General features: G+C 36.0%; 1 protein-coding gene across 3 annotated transcripts in view; it reads left to right on the top strand.

The window, feature by feature from the left end:
• PLD5 (phospholipase D family member 5) overlaps nt 1-22,826 on the top strand; it is a 488,282-nt gene that overhangs the window by 298,389 nt on the left and 167,067 nt on the right. For 2 of the 3 annotated variants that reach the window (XM_036835880.1, XM_036835869.1), the window contains one exon: nt 80-191. Coding sequence is in view for 1 of the 3 variants with exons in the window: in XM_036835869.1 (XP_036691764.1) it covers nt 80-191 (112 nt within the window). In the remaining 2 variants the exon portion in view is untranslated. The remainder of the gene's footprint in view (nt 1-79; nt 192-22,826) is intronic. The other variant, XM_036835888.1, reaches the window with a different exon arrangement.

The raw sequence follows: 22,826 nt of genomic DNA, 5'->3' as shown, positions 1-22,826 counted from the left end.
ATTTTCAATGTTTATTTATTCCTATTTAAAATAGCATACTTTTAGGTTTTCTGACTTTGGTTCTGAATATTTTTTCTAGGGTCAACGTCTTTTCGAAAAGTTGCTCCAACTGACTTCTCAAAATGTTGAAATCAAGCTAGTGAGTGATGTAACAGCTGATTCAAAGGTATTAGAAGCCTTGAAATCAAAGGGTAAGGCCAAGGTTGACATGGTACTCTACCTCTGGGTGTTCTGTTCCGGTACCTTTAATTCTACATAGAGCAGTACATGATGTCTTTATAATCAACACACTTGACTTAGTGCACTTCTTATTTCTCCTTTGAAAAACAGCTTGATTAAAGCCTTTAAATGAGAGAACTAATTAGTCAATTCTACTGGGATTTTTAAAACAGTGTCGTTGCATATTAGCTTATGCAAAATAATCTACTAGCCATTAGATGATAATTAACTGGAAAGAAGAATCTTTCCCTCTCTGAACACTTCAGTGATGTGATTAGAGAGAAGAGCCGATTCTTATCAGAACAAACATTGGATTTCTGGTTTTCTCTTGACCATCAAATGAAGTTCTCCTCATGCTACATATATTTTTTGAAATAATACAGTCAGATGTAGGAGTCTATGAAATACTGCCTAATTCACAACTTTTAAGACAATTCCACAGGAGATCATCATTTGTACAGCCACTTTGCAATTTGCCTCACAATCCCTGAACACTGAGGATAATTATAAAATAAATTTCTTAATTTTGCTGTATCTTTACTAACTGAACTCTCACAAAGAGTTTTTACTGATTTATAAAAAAATTTTACCCTGAATTTACTATCCAAACTGTAAGCCTATGAAAGAAATTGGCAGGTGTGAGCCAGTGAAAATGTTCAAGATGCTGGGCGTCCCCAGGAGAGGACAAGGTGTTGGCCCCAGTGAGTGTCAGTATTTCACCTGATGATACTACATCTCACATGTGTGCTGTTTAAACATATTGGGCATTTTTGCTTGTCATCTTCCCTACATCAGTAAGTGAAAATAAAATATTTTCTAAAAAATGGAACAGACTATGAGGCAAGTAAGTGAGCCCAAGTGGCCTTTCCTTCTGCAGAAGAAAAATTGGAAGTCATAAAGCCTATGAAAAGAAAATAACATAGAGAAGACAAAAGCTTGGCCAGGCATATGGGCTTACCACCATGCACATTCTATTTTCTATGCATGGGAAAATAAAGAAAACTTATATGAGTTATTGCTAGGTCTGAAAGCTTCACCATGCTACTTGAGCACAGCACAATATACTTGAAAAACTAGAAAATACCTAGTTCAGTGGATTGACACATACAACCGACATGGATTAGAAATGTATGAATACTTAAACTATTTAAAAAATATGAAATTGGGTTCCCACTGTAAATTGAATTTCTATCTGAAAATTTGTTATCTGACACATATTTAAGAGTGGATTACTTTAGGCTAACTCTGAGTGCCTGTATTTGCAGATGATTTTTCTCATGGAAGCTACTTGCACATCCTTGGGGTTTGATTAACCCAGAAGGGTAAAAAGCAGATGAGTTAGGAAGAGAGGGATATAGCTTGAGACTTCAGTTGCTTCTTGACTGTACATCCACAATTATGTTCCTTGCCGTAGCCATTCTAAATCTTATAAACTCAACCAAAAGTTAAAACTAGGCAGTACTGGGGATATGACAGCCTTTTTTAGTTGCTGCTGAGTATTTGGCTACTTTAGACAGGGAATAGCAATTAATGAATTTATAGATAAAGCCCTTGCTTACATTTCTATTGTGAACTATGAATTAAAGTTTCATTATAGTCATTGCTTCTCACACAAAAGAAGTGTTTGAATTTCACAAGTGTATGCATATGTCACTACAGCTTAGGCTCTGTTAATGTCTAATAGGAGTTCTTATCAAAATAAGAAAATGTTTTTCTTCACAATGGGAGAACAATAAACAGGACCTAAGGTTCTCACAGCTATTCCCTACGTACCTAGAGTGAGCCTATCTGGCTTTTATTAATGCACATAGGTGTAATATATATGCATCTTTAAAATGCAGTTTTTGTATTTCTCTACTCTCACCCTGTGGCAGAGACATAGTATATAATAACAGTGCATTTAAGAAATATTGATATTTTTATGAAACCGTTTTAAATCTGTGTTGGAATACTTTGCTTTGGGGTTATCTTTAAATTTTTTTAGGGAGAGTTCCTAGTCTTTTGGTAAAGTTCCAGGAAGGTTTGTCCAGAAATAGTCCACAAAAGACAGATAAGTGTGAGACTAGCCATGAGCAACTTCAGCTGTGAAGGAGTTACTGAGTTTAGAAGTTAATCCAATTTATTGTGAAAAAGAACAAGAGTGAGGCTTCCCCAGGAAATGGTAAAGATTTAGTGCAGACATTGGCCCAGCGAAGGCGCAGTGGGCTGGAGATGTGAGGTGGCCCAAGGCCACAGAGCCCTCCGTGGGTGGGGTGAGATTGCAGGTTATTCACTGTGCCTCCTGTTCCCCACTCCTTGACTCAGAAGTCAGAAGATAATCCTCCAAGATCTCACCCTGTGGCTGGAAGGTGGGGTGCTTTTGAAACCCAACCTCCTTGAAGTCCTTAAACCCCGGCAGGGATTTCATTCTATACAAGTCTCCCTGTAAATTCAGAGTTGCACTGATCAGTTTTCCTAATTTCACTTGCTCACCATCTCCACTTGTATCCCCCAATAGCATCTCATAGGCAGTGTGTTAACCTGCATACTCCTTCCCCTCACTCAGTAGCACCAACAGCAGCTTCCTTTACCTGAATTTCCAACCGCCCACTCACTCCACACTCTTATTCTTCACATCTAACAGGCCAAATTCTATAGGATCTGCTCCTGAGTCTCTCTCCTAGATATCACAGTCCCTTCTCAGCTACAGCTGCCCTAGTGCAGGTATTTAATACCTTGCCCAGACCTAGCCACAGCTACTTTCTCTCTTCCCAACTTCTAATCTTCTCACCCTCCCACCATCTGATCTCCATGCAGCTACCAAAGGGATCCTCCACAACATGATTGTTATCAACTCACATCCCCACCTAAATCGGGTGTATGTATGAGTATGCCCGAGTGTTACATACACCTTTTAACTGAGAAATATCATACCTGCAATAAAGAGCACAGTATTAAGTGTAAAGCTCTAGGAATTTTTATGAAGTAAACACTTCCGTATAATCCCTTCACAGATCATGATGTACAGCATTGCAAATGTCTCAGGAAATTTTTTCATTACCCTTTGAAGTCAGTATCTTCTGCAGAGCTGACCACTATTTCAACTTCTGCCATTATAGATTATATTTGTGCTTTTTTTGAATTTTATATAAATAGACTTATTAAGTACATACTCTTTCATATCTGAATTCTTTTGCTCAATTTTTTAAGATCCATATATGTTGTGTATAAAAGTAGTTTGCTCTTTTACATTTTTATATAGTATTCCATCATGTAAATATAATTTACGTATTCTACTGATGATGGACTTTTGGATTTTTCCCACTTTTTTGTTATTGTAAATAATATGCTGCTATGACCATTCTTGTATGTCTTTTTGGTGCCTATACTCATTTCTTTGGATATTTACCAGGAGTGGAATTACCAACATCACAGGCTATGTATATTCAACTTCAATAGACATTGCCAGTCAGCTTCCAAAGTGGTTATACCAGTTTACACCACCACAGACAACACATGAAAGTTTCATTTGCTCCATATTCTCACAAAATCTGGCATTCTTTGTCTTTTTTATTTTAGCCATCCTAATGGATATGTATCATGACGTGACTTTAATTTTCTTTTCCCTGATGACTAATGATGTTGAGCATCTTCTCATATACTTATTGACCATTTCTATATCTTCTTTGTTGAAGTGCCTATTCAAGTATTTTTCCCGTTGTTATTTTATTTTTGTTTTTTTATTGGCCTATTCTTGATTAATAGGCTGGATTTGAATCCTTTTTTGGCTATATGTATTTCAATTATCTTCTCCCATTTGAAGCTTGTTTTTTCACTCTTCTAATGGTGTCTTTAGGTAAACAGAAGGTCTTAATTTTAATGAAATCCAGTTTATTAAGTACTCCTTTATTGTTGGTGCTCATTGCATCCTGTATAAAAAATATTTGTCATCACAAAGTCATAAAGATATCCTCATTTGTTGTGTTCTAAATGCTGTATTGTTTTACCTTTCAGAGTTAAGTCTATTTAGAGCTGGACTTACTTTTTATGTATGAGATGAAGCAGGGATGAAGATCAGTTTTTATTTATATGGAAAGCCATTTACTAAAAACAAATTTTTTTCTTCACTGCATTTCAGAGGCATCCTTGTTGAAAATTGGGTGACTATGTGTTTGGGTCCATTTCTGTATTCCCTATGTATTACATTCCAGTTGGTCTACTTATCTATCTTAGGACAAATACCACATTGTTTAATTACTGTGGCTTTATAATACATGTTAAATCAGGTGGTGTAATTTTTTCTTCTTTGTTTTTCATCTTTAAAACTGTGTTAGTTATTCTTGGCCCTTCAGATTTAAAAATAAAATTTGGAATCAGTTTGTCACAAAACTGCTGAAATTTTTATTAGAATTATGTTGACTCTTTAGATAAACTTCGGGATAATTGACGTTGACAGTATTGAGTCCTCTACTCCATAAACATGGCAAGGCCTCTTACTACTGTTTTAGCTACATCTCTCAAGTTTTTATTATGACATAAATTACTAAAGTATTTTTCAGTTCAAAAGGTTTCTAATTTCTACTTTAATTGCTACTTTGAACCATGGGTTATTTAAGATTGTAATCCTTGATCTCTAAACATTTGAAAGATTGTTCTATTTATCTTTTTGTTATCTTCACTATGGTCAGAAGAATATACTCTGTATGATTTCAAACATTTGAAATTTGTAGAAAATTACTTTATACATTTTTATTTGTAGAAGTAAATTTACTTTATAAATCTTTAGGCCTGTTAATGTGATGCCATTACATAACTTTTCAGTTTTGTTTCTGTATTTCATCAGCTCTTAAAGTTGTCTTGGCCAGAGAGTCAGTCTAAAAGCTACTTCATCATAGCCAAAATTGGAGTATATGTAAAGTGGCTTCTCATTGCCTAATGCATGATCCTAACCTGTAGGCCTCAAAGACAAGCTAAATAAGGTGTAGTATTATCATTGGAATCCTCTGTTTCTTTCTCCATATCCACCTTCAAGTGGGTATGCCATCTGCTACCAACATTTAGCGTGCTAGGAAGTAACTGTGACATATCTCTTAAGTCCTGTTCTCCCTGCTCATGCCTCCCAGCAAATGCCTTTGATGTCCCATTTTTCATCAAACCTGATACTTGTAACATCACATCAATATTACTGAAAATTTATACTATTAGTAAAATTTTTATTTTGGGCTGTGTCTTTTAGTCATAAGCAAAATATTATTGCTCAACAATACTACTGTATTTTTGAAGACTGTTTTTAGAGGAGTTTTAGGTTTACAACAAAATTAAGAGGAATGTACAGAGATTTCCTGTGTACTGCCTGCCCCACACATGCATTGCCTCCTGCATTATCAACATCACTTTCCCAACAGTATATTTTTTACCAAGGATGAACCTGTATTGACACATCATGATCACCCCAAGTCCAGTTTACCTTAGGGTTCAATCTTGATGTTATATATTCTATGAATGTGGACAAATGTATAATGACATATATCCACCACTGTAATATCATACAGGGTATTCTCACTGCCTTAAAAATCATCTGTGCTCCACCCATTCATCTCCCCCTGCCTACTTTGTATTTTATAGCTTTGTTGCAATGAAGTTTATAATTAGGAAGAATCATTTTTTGTTTGTCTTTCAAAACCATAGCAATTCAGTGTACTTTCTATATATGATTAAAATATTTGCCAGTAGTCTACCAAATATTAAAAATAAATAAAGTCAGAAAATAATTTTGTTTTAGGAAAAAAACAGGCTTTTACTTGTTCGTTATCACATAATTCTCTAATAAAATGACTAGTGAAATTAAAGGCATAAAAGATTAGAATCAGTGACCTAGAAATAAAGTCTACACTTCTTTAAAAAAGAAAAAAAAAACATTTGAAACCGTTCAGGATCTGAAATCTCCCTTTTCAGTTTCATTCTTACCATTCTTGTTGTTTATTTTCCAAGTATCTGAAAACTAGTTGTGATTTCCTAAACACATGTACTTTTTCAGGGCTGTTTCCTAAAACATGCTTTTCCCTGTGCCTGAAATACCCTCCCTCAAGCTCCTTTTCATCCTTCAAGGTCCCTTATAAGCCTTACCCTTAATATTTTCCTTTAGACTTCCTCTCTTTTCCCTAGTTGCTCTTACCATTTTTTTTCTTCCATTGTTCATTCATTATTTATTCAACAACCATTCCTTGAATATCTGACACATGCGAGCAAGCTGGACTTTAAAGATAGAAAATTGACTAATTTTCTATCTTTAATTGATAATGCATGAGCCCTCTCCTGATTTCTGAGAGTTCACAGTTTGGTAGAGAAGACTGATATAAGTGAAATAAACTGATCAAGGAATTCTTAAAACATCTACACAGAGTCCAGTTTTTCTGAATCACTTTCTGTGTCTGGGTCATTGATGCCCATATTTTCTGCTCGCTATCATCTCTGCACCATAAAAAACATTGATGTTTATTACTCTGTAACTTTAAGAAACAGATTCTCTACTAATGTCTCTTTTTCTAAGTAGATGTTCATTCTGCTTGTTTTCAAAGCTTACTCAAAAATGTCAAAGGAAGATATTCTGACAGTAAGCAGGCCTCATACTCCTTCCTCAAAAGGCTCTTAAGTGGTTTGTTGACTGAATATTGAGAAACCTTTGGGGCCCCTGTCATGCCACCAGGAATAACAACCAAGACTATGAAGTGACAACTCTGTCACAACTGCCACCCCATCTAAAACAATCATAAGGTGCATCCCAATGACAGAGATGTTAAAATGTGAAAACTGTTTCAGAATCAGTGACAGTACAGTAATAAGGGTTACTTTAGAATTCAACAATAAATTAGAAAATTCAACTTAGAAACCCTTTAATAATTAAGTTAAACTAAGTTAAACTCGACCTCTCCTAATACCACACTGAGGGAGGTAGAATCTAAACCAAACCTCTTGTAATGGGGCTTCTTTGTAGTGCAGTAACCATACTCAGTAAGTAGAAATTCAGAAAATCCAAGCTGTACTGGCTGTTAGGAAACAAGGATGTCTTCAACAGAACTCTCCATGGCCAGTGCATCCAATGATAGGAAGTGTTCCTATCAAAACAAACAAACAAGAAAAACCCTGCTCTATTACCTGAAATAGGAAAGAGGTTATGCAAATCAGTTTTTTATATGAAGGTTCTATAGGAAAACAATATAATGAAATCAGAAACCTGAAATACACTGGAGAAGAGACAGTCTCCTGAGGTCAACATAGAAGATACCAGGAATCATAGTTCTAGATATACAGCATGATGAAATTGCAGCCCAAATGACAAGTGAAGAGGTAGTCATGAAAGCTTGATTTTGAAAAGCAGAGGAATAGAAAACACTTGATGGTAAAGGTAAAAGGACCTGCAAAGGCTGGGGTGATTTTCCCTACTGACATCTGCTAAGAAATTGCCCATAGAAATAACAACTTTAACTCGTAGGTTAAATTGTCACTAAATGCTGTTTTGATTTTTCTCATTGCTGATGACCAGCCCAGTTATACAACAACAGAAAGAAATTCATCCTAGAGCTTGGGGGACCCCCTTACCATGCCTGTCTTTTCTGATGTCAGGCTCACGCTAGGCTTCGGAGTCTTAGCCCAGCCGTGGTTCAGCTAGTGTTTTAAGCTTTCAGTTTGTTAGAATCAAACATGTCTTTTTCTCCCACTCCCTTCTTTCCTGAGTGTGCAAACCTTGGGTGATGAAACCTAGAGCTTAGACTGTGCTGACTATAGATGCTTGCAAATCTCTGAGGAGCTCATAACAGAACTATTTTATGGGCTTTTGTTTTGTTTAGCCAGAATGTTAATATGTTTGGAATTTTCTTTCCTCTTTGGTTTCTTTAGGTGATAGATAGATAGATAGATACTAGATACATAGATAACCTTCCAATCTTCTCTGTGTGAGATTTAAAAATTAAACTTCTAGATTTCTTAATCTTTTCATCCACATTGTTTCATTTCTGTTATTCTTTGTGAAGAGAATACAAAGTATGCCCTTCGAGAGGACTCTCAGCCACTCTGATAGCCCTCAGCCCTCCACATTCCCTCATCTGCTACCTTTGTAAATAAAGTCATAGACTCACTGCTTAACTGGCTCAGTCTGTGCTCTGAGTAAAACTGACCCCAACTTTCCCTCATTAGCACTCTATGCCAAGCAGGTGAACTAATTAGACATAGCCTTACCCCATGTTGGTGAATAAACAATAGCAACAGGATCCTAATGCATACTCTTTGGGCATCTTCAGCTCATTTTGGCTTCCTCCCCACAAAGCATTGAACAAACAGTAAATATTTAATTGGCATTTCCTTGTGCCTAAATCTTATTCATTTACGTCAGAATTTTAATATTTGAAATGACTATTGCACTTTCATTTTTCTTAATAACTCTATTTTTTAAATAAATAGTTAATTATATTTTATTTCTCCATGGTTGTTTAATAACCTGTTGTAAAACAAGAGGTGAAAATTAGCAATTATGTGTATTAAATATATCATTTATACTTTTCAAAATGGTTCAGATTTGGGGATCAGCAAGCTTTACATAGTAACTACTCTGATATTATAACTCTAAAATATTGCTTGATAAAGAGAATATGGTTTTAACCAAGAGAAAATACTTTGATTTCAGGTTTATAAACATATAAAATGTAGAGGTTGTTTCATATCAGAAGGGCAAACAGCTTTGAAATTAAATGTTATCCCTTAATGCCTGATTTTAATTTCCAATTATCTGATAAAAATTTTAGAAAAAAGATTACTACAGAATAGTTTAATAGTTGATAGAGCTACATCTGGGTGATACTATTTTTCTAATGCCACAAATGCTAGCTATTGAGAAGGTATCTCATAGGAATGCAATCTGCACATTGTAAATATTGTACAAGTAGTACCGATTTCTCATTATTCATCAACGTGCTCATAGAATACTTCACAATGCAGAGCTTGACCTATGGAGAAAAAATATGCAAACATTTCTATTTGTCAGTGAAAGCTATTTCTTTTTTTTCCTCCAGCTTTATTGAGATATAGTCAACAAATAAAATTGTATATATTTGAATGGTACAATGTGATGATTTGATGTATGTTGATGCTGTGAAATGATTACCACATTCAGGTTAATTGAAACATCCATCACCTTACAGAGTTACCTTTTTTTTTCTTTTTTGTTGTGAGAATGCTTCAGATCTATTCTCTTAGCAAATTTTAAGTGTGCAATACAGTATTATTAACTGTAGTCACCGTGCTGTACATTAGGTCTACAGAACTTACTCATCTTATTTTTTTTAATTAAAGTATAGTTGATTTACACTGTGGTGTTAATTTCTGCTGTACAGAAAAGTGATCCAGTTATATATGTATATATATACACATTCTTTTTTTATATTCTTTTCCAATATGGTTTATCACAGGATATTGAATATAGCTCCCTGTGCTATACAGTAGGACCTTGTTGTTTAGCCATTCTATATATAATAGCTTACATCTGCTAACTGCAACCTCCCAATTCATCCCTCCCCTGCCCCCCTCCAACTTGGCAACCAAAAGTCTGTTCTCTATGACTATGAGTATGTTTCTGTTTCATAGAGCCATATGTGTCATATTTTAGATTCCACATATAAGTGATATCATATGGTATTTGTCTTTCTCTTTCTGACTTCACTTAGTATGATAATCTCTAGTTGCATCCATGTTATTGCAAATGGCATTATTTCATTCTTTTTTATGGCTGAGGAGTATTCCATTGTATATATGTACCACATCTTCTTTATCCATTCATCTGTTGATGGACGTTTAGGTTGTTTTCATGTCTTGGCTATTGTGAATAGTGCTGCTATGAACATAGGGGTGCATGTGTTTTTTGAATTATAGTTTTGTCTGGGTATGTGCCCAGGAGTGGGATTGCTGGATCACATGGTAATTCTATTTTTAGTTTTCTGAGGAACCTCCATACTGTTTTCCACAGTGGCTGCACCCACTTACATTCTCACCAACAGTGTACAAGAGTTCTCTTTGCTCCACACCCTCTCTGGCATTTGTTATTTGTAGACTTTTTAATGATGGCCATTCTGACTGGTGTGAGGTGGTACCTCATTGTAGTTTTGATTTGAATTCTCTTATAATTAGTGATGTTGAATGTCTTTTCATTGGCCATCTGTATTTCTTCTTTGGAGAAATGTCTATTTAGGTCTTCTGCCCATTTTTTGATTGGGCTGTATTTTTGTTGTTGTTGTTATTATTGAGTTTTATGAGCTGTTTGTATATTTTGAAAATTAAGCCCTTGTCAGTCGCATTGTTTGCAAATATTTTCTCCCATTCTGAGGGTTGTCTTTTCGTTTTGTTTATGGTCTCCTTTGCTGTGCAAAAGCTTGTAAGTTTGATTAGGTCCCATTTGTTTATTTTTGCTTTTATTTCTATTGCCTTGGGAGACTGCCATAAGAAAACATTGGTACAATTTATGTCAGAGAATATTTTGCCTATGATTTCTTCTAGGAGTTTTACGGTGTCATATCTTATGTTTAAGTCTTTAAGCTTTCTGAGTTTATTTTTGTATGCGGTGTGAGGGTGTGTTCTAGCTTCACTGATTTATATACGTCTGTCCAAATTTCCCAACATCACTTGCTGAAGAGACTTTTTCCCATTGTATATACTTGCCTCCTTTGTTGAAGATTAATTGACCGTAGGTGTGTGGGTTTATTTCTGGGCTCTCTATTCTGTTCCATTGATGAATATGTCTGTTTTGTGCCAATACCTCGCCATTTTGATTCCTGTAGCTTTGTAGCATTGTCTGAATTCTGGGAGGGTTATGCCACCTGCTTTAGAACTTACTCATCTTATAACTGAAGGTTTGTACCCTTTGACCACCATCACCCTATCTCTCCCAAACACAACCACCTGCCCAGTCCCTGGTACCTATCATTCTACTCTTTGTTTCTATGAATTTGACTTTTTGATTTTTTTTTAGATTCCAGACTTAAGCAAGACAACATAGTATTTGTCTTTCTCGCTCTGGCTTGTTTCAGTTAGAATAATGTCATCTAGGTTCATCCATGTTGTTACAAATGGCAGGATTTCCTTATTTCTCATGGTTGAATAATATATTCCCTTGTGTGTTTGTGTGTGTATGTGTGCATGCACACATCTTCTTTATCCAGTCATCCATCGACAGACTCTTAGGTTTGATCTGATATCTTTGCTATTGTGAATAATGCTGCAATGAACATGGGAGTGCAGATATCTCTTCAAGATATTGATTTTTGTTTCTTTTGGATATGTACCCAGAAGTGGGACTGCTGAATCATATGGTAGCTCTATTTTAAATTTATTTTTAGAAACCTCCATACTGTTTTCCACAGTGGTTGCACCAATTTACATTCCAACCAACAGTACATAAGGGTTCCCTTTTCTCTACATTCTCACCAACACTTATCTCTTGGCTTTTTTATAAAAGCCATCCTAACATGTGAAGTGACATCTTTTTGTCATTTTGATCTGCATTTCCCTCATGACTAGTGATGTTGAGCACCTTTTCAGGTACCTGTTGACGATTTGTATGTCTTCATTGGAAAAATGTCTATTCAGGTCTTTTGCCTACTTTTTTAATTAGGTTATTTGTTTTTTTTTAACTGAGTTGTGTGAGTTTCTTATTTATGTATTTTAGATATTAACCCCTTATTGGATATATGGTTCGTAAATATTCTCCCCCATTCTGTAGGTTGCCTTTCCATTTTGTTGATTGTTTCCTTTGCAAAAGGAAACTTTTTAGTTTGATGCTGACCCACTTGTTTATTTTTGTTTTTGTTGCCTGGCTTTTGATGTCATATCCAAAAAATCATTGCCCAGACCAATGTCAAGGTGATTTTTTTCTCTGTGTTATCTCCATAGTATTTGACAGTTGCAGATCTTACACTTAAGTCTTTAATACATTTTGAGTTAATTTTTGTGAGTGGTGTAAGATAGGAGTCCAGTTTCATTCTTTTGATAATACCGCTATTTTTTTTCTATTTCTTTATTTTATTTATTTATTTATTTTTGGCTGTGTTGGGTCTTTGTTGCTGCACGCGGGCTTTCTCTAGTTGAGGTGAGCCGGGGCTACTCTTCATTGCGGTGCGTGGGCTTCTCATTGCGGTGGCTTCTCTTGTTGTGGAGCACGGGGTCTAGGCACGGGCTTCAGTAGTTGCAGCACGCAGGCTCTAGAGCACAGGCTCAGTAGTTGTGGTGCACGGGCTTAGTTGCTCTGCAGCATGTGGGATCTTCCCAGACCAGGGCTCGAACCCGTGTCCCCTGCATTGGCAGGCGGATTCTTAACCACCGCGCCACCAAGGAAGCCCAATACCGCTATTTTTTAATTATTATGTTCAGATTTTCTTTTAGCCACATTATTAGAAAAGGAGGAGGGGATGCTAAGTTCATTCTGTCACATTCTAAATGTGATTCTTGCCATTGGTTATTTGAATTCAAGAAAGCTATACTCATTCATCATTGATAATCCATGTTTCTATTCTTACATTCATGGATTAGGTTTAACAAAACCTAAAAGGAATATATATGCCTAAATATGAGAATAGAGGCATTTGTAAATTTTAAAATTAATACAAGCTGCCCCTGTTTCCAACTTGGAAGTTTTACAAGGTGACCTTTTAACTGCTTGCTCCAAATAAGTGTAGCATAATTTGAGATTTTTATGCTTGCTGAGGTTTTTTTACTTAGGTTTTACTGGTTTATAATTATTCCAGAGTCTAATTGTGCAAGTAGATGTGGTTATATGTGTTAATTTCAGGTAACATTAACAAGTGTATTTTAGTAACTTCACCGTAGAAAACTTTATATTATTCTGGCTTTCATTTCCACCCTTTGAGAGGTTGCCATTGTTAAGAAACCTGAACATTTCATAAGGTCTTTTGTTGTCAAGGTGAAGGACTGTCCTAGTGAATACCTTGAGTGTGGGGTCCTTTTGGTAGAAGAGCAGGTTAAGGTACTCTGGTAATAGCTGAGACAAAAGTCAAGATGCCCTTGCTGTCACCCAGGTGTGCTTTCCATCAGATTCTGCTTTCATTTCACACCTTCTCAAAGTGGATGCCACTTTGGCTTATGCTTGAGTGCATGAAGAATGGTGCCTTTGTTTTATTCACAGCAGTCAAAATTCATTGGAAGGAATCTGTCTTCTACCTTCCTTCACAGAATACCAGCAAGGTAGGGGCTTCTTTGGATACATTACTCTTTAATAATAATTAGCATAGTAATTAGCATAGCATTTAGGAGCTTGCACTTTGGTGTCATATAGACTTGTGTTAGAAATCTGGACTTATTTACTGTGTTATGTAACGTTGGGCAAATTCTGAACCTCAATGTCTCTTTCAGTAAAATGGGGATAATATTAACTCTTTGAGGGCTATGAGAAATATATTAGATAAAAGCATCATAATAAACAGTTAATAAATGACATCCACTATAGCCTCTGTCTCTTACCCAGGTGGGTTATTTTTGTGTTTGACCTGTCAGCTCCTCTTAGTCCAGAGAGAATTCATTTTTCCCCCTAAAGTACACTCCCAGCCCTATGATTTTCTAATGAAAGGAAGACCTGGTTCTTATCACATGGTACAAATCATCCTTGGGAATGCGGCTGATTCATTTGCCTTTATGCCTGTGCAATAACTCTAGCTGGCTTCAGTTTGTAATAGGAATTTTCCAGCTGGTGACACCAATGCCACCCAATGTGTATTTTTAGTCTCTTTTCAATCTACTCAAATAGGTTGCAATTTGACGTGTTTAAACTTTCAGAAGGGATCATCTGACACGTATAATATAGTTGTATCAGTCATATACTTTCTCTAAAATATAAAATCTTGTGCTAGAAGTTTTATTTTTATCTCTAATACATAAGAACTTTGGCAGACATGGCATTTTTAACGGAAATTATATGCCTATTCAGCCTTGTAATATTACAAAAGTAAGATTTTATCTATTCAATCTAGTGATGACTTTATGCATTTCTATTCAAGAGATACTAGTATTTGGAGAAGGTCCTTTAAGAGGTGAAAAGAGTACAGGAATTTATATAGATATAAATAAAAGAATAAGTTAAAATGTTCCTGAAAGCCTCATGATTCCTAGGGACCCTATGACCATCATTTCTAGTCATTGATGTATCTGTGCTCTGAAGGAAACTGAGACACAGGTTTTCCTCTTTGGTCTGCTACTCACTGACTGAGCAGTGCCTGCTGTGCTTGAAGTAGCTGCATAGAGAATAGCCATTGCATGCATTAGTGAATGATATCTTTTACTTCTGTGACTTTGTGTCTGTTTTCAATTTTGACATCCTAAATACACCTGCTTTTTAAATTTTTTTTATTTTATATTGGAGCGTAGGTGATTAACAATGTTGTGTTAGTTTCAGTTTACAGCAAAGCGATTCAGTTATGCATATACATGTATCTGTTCTTTTTCAAATTCTTTTCCCATTTAGGTTATTACAGAATATTGAGCAGCATTCCCTGTGCTATACAGTAGGTCCTTGTTGGCTATCTATTTTAAATATAGCAGTGTGATAATGTCAATCCCAAACTCCCAATCTATCCCTTCCCCCCAGCCCTTCTCCCCTGGTAACCATAAGTTTGTTCTCAAAGTCTGTGAGTCTGTTTCTGTTTTGTAAATAAGTTCATTTGCATCATTTTTTTAGATTCTGCATATAAGCGATATCATATGATATTTGTCTTTCTCTGTATGACTTGCTTAATTTAGTATGATAATATCCAGGTCCTGCTTTTAAAATCAACGCTATAAAAAGTAGTGTGAGTTAAGATGCAAAGCTCCATTTCTGTTGTTTCCAGCATTCTGCTCAGCATGAACCTAAAACAAGTTCCTGTTATTTATGTGCCCCCTTTCTTTCCTACCATGTTTTATCTTTTTTTGAAGTTACTTTTCTCCCAGCCCTTCCTCATGCCTTAGTAATTCTACTGACTTTCTCCTCTCTCAACCATAGCAAGTTATTCCATATATTCACAGCTCCTCTCACTTCTTCTAACCAAATCTTTTTCTTATTAAGCCCAGCAAGCAAACAAGCTGGAGGCTGCCAAATTGGGGATCTCCCAACACAATACTTTGTGCCAGTAAATGTACCTGTATTCATGCCCATCTTCACCTCCTTTCCTTCAGTGTCTGAAGAGGGAGATCTTTGTCTTCTAATGTTAACCCTACCAACTGGCATCTGGTCCCACTTTCTCAGGGATTTCATTCTATCAGTTTTCCCTCTCTCTTGCCTTTATAGTTACATTCTGCCTTTTAAGTGCTTCTCTACCCCTTGGCATATAAACATGCTCAAGTCAACTGGGGGCAAACAAAAAACAAGAACTCAGTAACATCCACCCCAGACCCCTCTGCCTGCTGTTTCTCCTCTCTTCTTCCCTTTTCTCCATGTTCAAGCTTCTGCATGCTGTCCCCAGTTTCTCATCCCCACCCCATGCAGTCCTCAGAGTACAGCGGTCTGGCTTCTGCACCAACTCCACTGAAACTACCTTGTCACAGTCACCAGGGACTTCAGGCTCTTACACTCTGTGGGGCCATGTTAGACCTTACATTCTATGACCTATCTGCAGCTGTGAACACTGTGTGCTACTCTTTTCTTTCCCTTGGAACTGTCTAATCCCTTGGTTTTTGTGACACTATTCACTCTACTTTTCTCTCCTATGTCTCTGGCTATTCCTTCTCAGTCTCTTTTGCTGACATTGAATACTCTATCTTGTCCTTAAATTTTGGCCTCTTCTCTTCTCTTTCTTATCCTCTTCCCTTTCTTTCCCTTCCCTTCAATTTCTGTTTTCCTCCTGTATTGATTGCTTCTACATTTGTGGCTTCATTCATCACCTGTATGTTGATAGCCCACTCATTATTTCTCCTAAGCCCCATTTTCAAATATTCAACTACAAACTTAACATTTCTGCTTGGATATTCTTGAAATACTTCAAAGTCAACTTGTGCCAAATTAAATCAATGCAACACCCCTGCCCTGATCTCAATGTGCTTTTTCCTTTATATTGTATCTCAATAAATGGCACAACCATCCTTCCTTCCACTGGCCCCAAAAAGGAACCTAGATTTATCTTTGACTCTTTTTTCCCCCTACCTTTGAAAATCAAAGCTGTGTGAAATTCTCAGAGGTATACAAACTTACATCTCTGGAAACTGTTCCCTTTTCTCTCTCTACAATTACCACTTTAACTTATCATTTCTCTCTTAAAATGTTGTTAATGACATTCTAACAGTTTTTCCTGCCCCCATTCTTACTATATATCATTCACCATACAAGTTATTAAAAGATAAACTGAGGCATATTAAACATTTTAAGAGTTTACTGAGCAAAAATCACATGGAAATGAGCAGCACCAAACTGGCAGTGGTAGGAGCATTCTGCCAGCAGGAGCCAGGGGAAAGACAAGAGAGAAAGTACAGAAGCAAAGAAAGGACATTATTTGGTTGATTATGGCTTAAAGTCTAGTTGGCTGTTTGTGATTGGTGGTCCTTACCATCTTGATTTCATAACCATTAGGCATTTACAGTCTTGGGTTTTGGTTTGCTTATGTAGCCACCACAGCAGTAAAGCCACCTTGGTCAAATGGCCTCCTTGTTTAATCAATTTAACAGAATGATGCTCCTAAAAATCCCCCTGCCCCTTCATTGCTTAACATTTGTCAGTGCTGGCCATCACCTTTAGTAACGTGTGCCAACATAGGGCTCATATGCCATTGATGGTATTATGTTAGATAATTTTAGGTCTTCCTGGATTTTTTTTAATATACTCTTTTAATGTGTGTTAGGATAAAATAACTAGCACATCAGACTCATTATTTTATGGATATTAATGCTTAAGGCAAAGCTAAGTTAAAAAAATAATGACTCAAAATTTGATTTAAATATAATTAAATAAATAAAAACACAGGTGAGAGACTGAGTTTTTCTAAAAAAGACAATCTGGAACTCACCTGGCAGCTTAGAAGAGAAGCCCCTCATCTGGTTCCTCTGGGAGGCCTCTCCTACATCCCTTCAACCTGAGCCATGCCCTCTTTCATTAGCCCCCAGGACTTCCCACTCTCCTAGCATTCACCACACTGTAATGCATGTTTTTACTTCTAGGCTTTAATCTCAATAAAGAAAAGACAGAGACTTGATGCCTGACACATGTCGGCAATAAATAAATGTTTGTTGAATAAACAACACATGCTTTGGGCGTGTGAGGCATCACATATAACAGCTTTAAGATTTTTCAGATTTCAGATTGAGTCTTGATTTTTGTAACATTGCGTATTCTAGTTTTCTGTGGAAAGTGCTAGGCAATGTGGCAAGTTGCTAAATTTAAAATCAGAAGATTTAGAAGGGCTGACAATTTTGTATCACATGATTAAAACCTGCCGGGTGGTGAGGGGATGACTTTCTCTGTACTCCTGGAACTATACTAAAAAAGGAATTTCCCTGTATTTAAAGCTTATGGTAGTTCTCAAATGTTATGCTAACTAGTAAATGATGATAAAAGCATTTTGAAAATATAAATGCTACCTTTCATAGAAATTTACATGGTATCTTTCTTCTAATAGAAAATAGTGAAAATAGTATTTAAAGCTTATGATAGTTCTCAAATGTTATGCTAACTAGTAAATGATGGTAAAAGCATTTTGAAAATATAAATGCTATGTAAATGCTAACTTTCATAGAAATTTATATGGTACCTTTCTTCTGATAGAAAATAGTGAAAATGGCATTTGAAAGATTGATATAATTCAAGCTCCTTTGATCTGCATTTCTGTTCCTTTAATAAACTCCTGTGGAAATCAGAGGTAGGAACACTATTTTGAATGTTCTTTTCTATTTGGTCATTTACCCAGCTGGAAGATAGGGTAGGGACTCAGAAGAGCATGTATGGTTTGCTGGGGTGTTCTGAGTTCTTCATTTGTTCCATAAGGCTAATTAACCCATATTTAGGCAGAAGCATTAAGTGATTTCCTTCTCAACACAAAGTTGAGTATTAATGTTTGACTACCCTGCTCATAGTTTTTTACTATTTTTCTTCTCTTTTGGAAAAGGGCTTCAGGGAATGTAGAGGTACATGGTATTTTATAATTATTAAGGAAACTAATAAATTACGGTTCCTCTGGAGGAAAGGGTATATGCAAAGTAACTATAGTGTCAACTGAAAAAATGCACAATGTGAGAGTTATGAGTTAAGTTTTATTTGGGGCAAAATGAGAACTATAGCCCGGGAGACAGCATCTCAGATAGCTGTGAGGAACTGCTACAAAAGAGTTGGGGTAAGGTCAGTATTATATATGATTTTAGTGAAGGGGGTACATGCAGTCAAGCACACATTTTGACAGAGGCTTGCTGCTAGTCACTACGAGTAAATATCACCATTAATGATTTTAGAGCTTTTCTAGATATGAGAAGATGCAAGAATTTGGGCTTCTAAAATCTTCTCATGAAAATAGCTATCTGAAGACCTGTTCTGCCAGTTTGTCCCAGAGCACAGAGTGCCTCATTCCTGATCTCCACCCTGAACTCCTTTCCTCCCTTTTCAAGATCCCCAAAATACCTTGAGATTCCTGCGCCTGTTAGGAGGTGGACTTCCTAATTTATCTGATAAATTAGGAACCTGGAAACCGCTGGGAACCTAAAAGTTTCCAATCTCTGGAGGGATTGGGTAGAGGGAAAAGATAAATGTTTCAATTCAGCTTACAAATGTATAATTTACCAAATTGTTTTAAGTCATAATTAGCTTGAGGGGAAGAGTTTCCTTATATCTGGAAAATACAGATTAGAAGCCCGTAATATTTCAGACAGAAACCATAAAAATTATAACCATTTTCACCAGTTCACTCAGTCCTATATAACTAATCCTTTTTTGTTAACAGTTTTGTTTTTTTTTTTTGTTAACAGTTTTATGAAACCATCAGGTTTCCCATTAGAATTCTTTAATTTCTTACCCAGCTCAGCAGTGTGATATGAAAGTTATCAGAAAGCTGTATTTGTGAAAAAGTCCTTCCTTAAATCTTCCTGAAGAGAAAACATTTTTTTCATTTTTTCATAACTGTCTATGAATAACAAAAAACTTAAGAAGGCACAGTTAAAGACCTGATTACAATGCAGTTGACAAAGAAACTTGGTTACCGCTGCAATGTACAACAGCTTAAGATACTAACTAGAATTATGACTGATAACATTTTACCAGGACGTAATAGATTTTTAGGAATTCCATATAATTTCTAGAATATCTGTATTAATAACATGTACCCATGCAATATAACCTAAGAAGATGTAGAGAATGGACTTGAGGACATGAGGAGGGGGAAGGGTAAGCTGGGACAAAGTGAGAGAGTAGCATTGATATATATACACTACAAATGTAAAATAGATAGCTAGTGGGAAGCAGCCGCATAGCACAGGGAGATCATCTCGGTGCTTTGTGACCACCTAGAGGGGTGGGATAGGGAAGGTGGGAGGGAGGGAGATGCAAGAGGGAAGAGATATGAGGATATATGTATACATATAGCTGATTCACTTTGTTATACAGCAGAAACCAACACAACATTGTAAAGCAATTATACTCCAATAAAGATGTTAAATATATATATATATATAGAATCACATAACCTACAAAAAAAAAAAAGGTATATTACTCATCTGACAATACTTCCCATGTAATTTCACATACCAAATGGACTTAGTTTGTTTAATATCTCTCTTTGGGATGTGTCAGAGAGCCTCTGAAGCATCCCAAAGTTAGCTAGAGGTCAAAGGAACTTCATTAGAATTTAATATGGGAAGTTTGTCAAAAAATATCAAAAAGGTTTTAAAACACTTGGTCAAATATGATCATAGGTCACTGTGAAACAATACCTATTCACTTGACCAAGGTGACAATAAAAGATTTCAAAGGCAAATACAGAACTGATCACTTAAAAGGTAATGAAACTAAAAACCTGTTATCAAAGGCAGCTCAACATTTCAAGAAATCATGTCCTCTTAACAGACAGAAAAACTAAATTCAAGTTTTGCATCAGCTTACTTTTAAAATTCATTTACTCAACTAAGTTTATTCTAAACTTAGCCAATCCCAACTGTACACAAAACTCTTTTCTCAGGGTTTCTTTTCCACAATCCTCTGTCACTTTCTGTATTCATATTAGTTTGTCCCTTATTTTTCCACCTAGAAACAATCAGCTCTAGGACAAAAATTACTTTCTTTTCCCTTAACAAAATGCAATTCCATTCCTCATGCCTTGTTTTACTGAAAACACACATCCTACTTTCCTGCTGTATACTGAAATGTTTCCCTTATTTCTAGTAGCTTTAATTACATATTTAAGTTAGAATCCTCAACACTTAAAAACCTTAATTTCTAGTGAAAACTAAGAAGTAATCAATTATTAACTTTTACGTTAGCATTCTGTAGATTGGCAAACATAAACACCAACAATAATTTCTAAAAACATGTGCTTTTGTATAGAAAATATCTCAGTGCAGCACCAAACAATTTTATTAATAGTTCTAAATACCTTTAGTGTTTTTCTCTAAAAGGACGCCAGTGTTCAATAATTAATGTTTCAGTATCTTACTTTATTCTGGAATGACCTAGCTACTCAATAAGCTTCCATTATTTAACTTAATTTCACACAACTCTAAAATTTTAAGTTACCAAATATCTGCAGAGATTATTCTTAAGTAGACATTCCTAAAATAATTATTCCTAAAGAGTTCGCACAAAAGCTCTTATCTCATTTACATTTGATTTAGTTATAAAAAAATTTCATCATACCAAGTTATTTTTCTTGCTGACAAATTTGCAACAAAGATAAGATATTATTTGATTTCTATTAAACCTAGGTACAATAAAGGTGTTATAATTAATGTTGACTCTCAAGACACATCTATATTAATTAAATCAACAAACTTTGACTTTAATACAGTGTATTAATTTAATACTGAATTCCCAGTTCATGTGAACCTGAAATTCATTCTGGCCAGTTTCCTTTTATATTTCTGAGAATTTATATAAGCATTTGATTTCCTTTAAGCCAATTAAATAGAGCTTATTTACAAATTACAAATTTGATAATACCATCCAAAGTTAAAGACATATATAATGCATAGACATATAGACAGACACAACCAGAGATCTCATAGCTGCATTTTCTAAACCTAGTCATGAATCAGGTATTATAATATAAAACTCACTAGTTTCTAACAGTTGGAATAAGTTAAATTTAAAAGTCCTCTTTCCATTTTTTTTCCCCTCAGTCTCAGGAATTAGAGATGGTCTAGATAAGATAAGTGTTCCTGAGAGGCCTGGTCTCAAGGCACAGGGAGAGAAAAGCAAGTTCTCCTAGAAGGACTTGTTCCCTCAGTTTCAGAATTCTGAAAAGTTTTTTTTTTTCAAGCTAGCTTTCTCTAATAACTGTGTATGCAATAAAAGAGCCCATTTTGGCTATTTTAAGGGCAGATTTTTCCTTTAATTCCCAATTATGTAGGTACTTGCAAGTATAAGTTTTGTAGGTACATAAAACTGGCTGGGGTGTTAAGAGGCTGGCTTTCCAATGTCCCTCACTTCTCTATTTCCCATTCTAAAGTTGAATTTGTCAGGGATAAAATTTACTAATGAAATTGTGTGATGGGCCAGTGTGCTGCTTGTGAGCTTAACTCCTCTAGGCATCACCCTAGAGTCATTTCAGCCCTCTAATGTAGCTTGGTTCCCCTGCTCTAAGACCACCATGGGTGCTCAGATCACTGAATGGCCAATTCTTATACATGATCCCCGGATGAGCAAGTGTTTTAATTAATGAGTGGGTTTCCCTATGGGAGCACTGCACAGTATTAGGACTCTGCCTCCACCACTCCCATAAATTTCTTAGTTGCCTCAGAAAGCTGTAACCAACCAGGAAGAGTCTTGTCCCTCTTCTTCAGAGCAAAGCTCTCATGTAATATCTTCCTTTTTATCCTGACAAATTCTACTAAGAGAGCTGAATTGAGGAAAAGTGTCAGATCAGCCTAACCACTCAGCCCAGACCACTCAGTCTCCTTCAACTGAGCAAACTCTAGTATCTTTCAACCAGCCCTCCCCCACCCCAGTATCTTAGTTTACTAAGAGCTTTAACAATTGCTATAACAACTTGATAAAAAGCAGCAGGACCAGAGGTGCTGTGCATCACAGCAGGATTTGTGCCAGTGGGTGACCACAGCCTCAGCAGAGATGGGACCCACTTGGGATGGGGTCCTGCTGCAGCCAACAACTTCTTATTCTCCAGGCCTGTCACCTCAGGTTGCCCTAATGGCTGTTCAGAGGTAGGTTCACAAAAACTATGTACAAATATGTATACTGCAACACAGTTCCTAAAATTAGAAAGAGATTGGGGTGAGTAAACAATGGGACATCCACATGATAGAATGCCAGCCATTCTCCAAAAATCATGTTGAGGGAGAATAGCTACTGACATGAGAAAAATGTTCAGATTATATTGCTCAGTGAAAAGTAACAGTCTACAAAACAGAAGTTACTGTATTATTCCATTTTTCTTCAACGGTAATCTAATTTTATGTAT

Source organism: Balaenoptera musculus, chromosome 1 (assembly GCF_009873245.2).
Source record: "Balaenoptera musculus isolate JJ_BM4_2016_0621 chromosome 1, mBalMus1.pri.v3, whole genome shotgun sequence".
NCBI classification, from domain to species: Eukaryota; Metazoa; Chordata; class Mammalia; order Artiodactyla; family Balaenopteridae; genus Balaenoptera; species Balaenoptera musculus.
The sequence above is the reverse complement of the archived record's forward strand: the minus strand, read 5'-3'. Positions and strand labels throughout refer to the sequence as shown.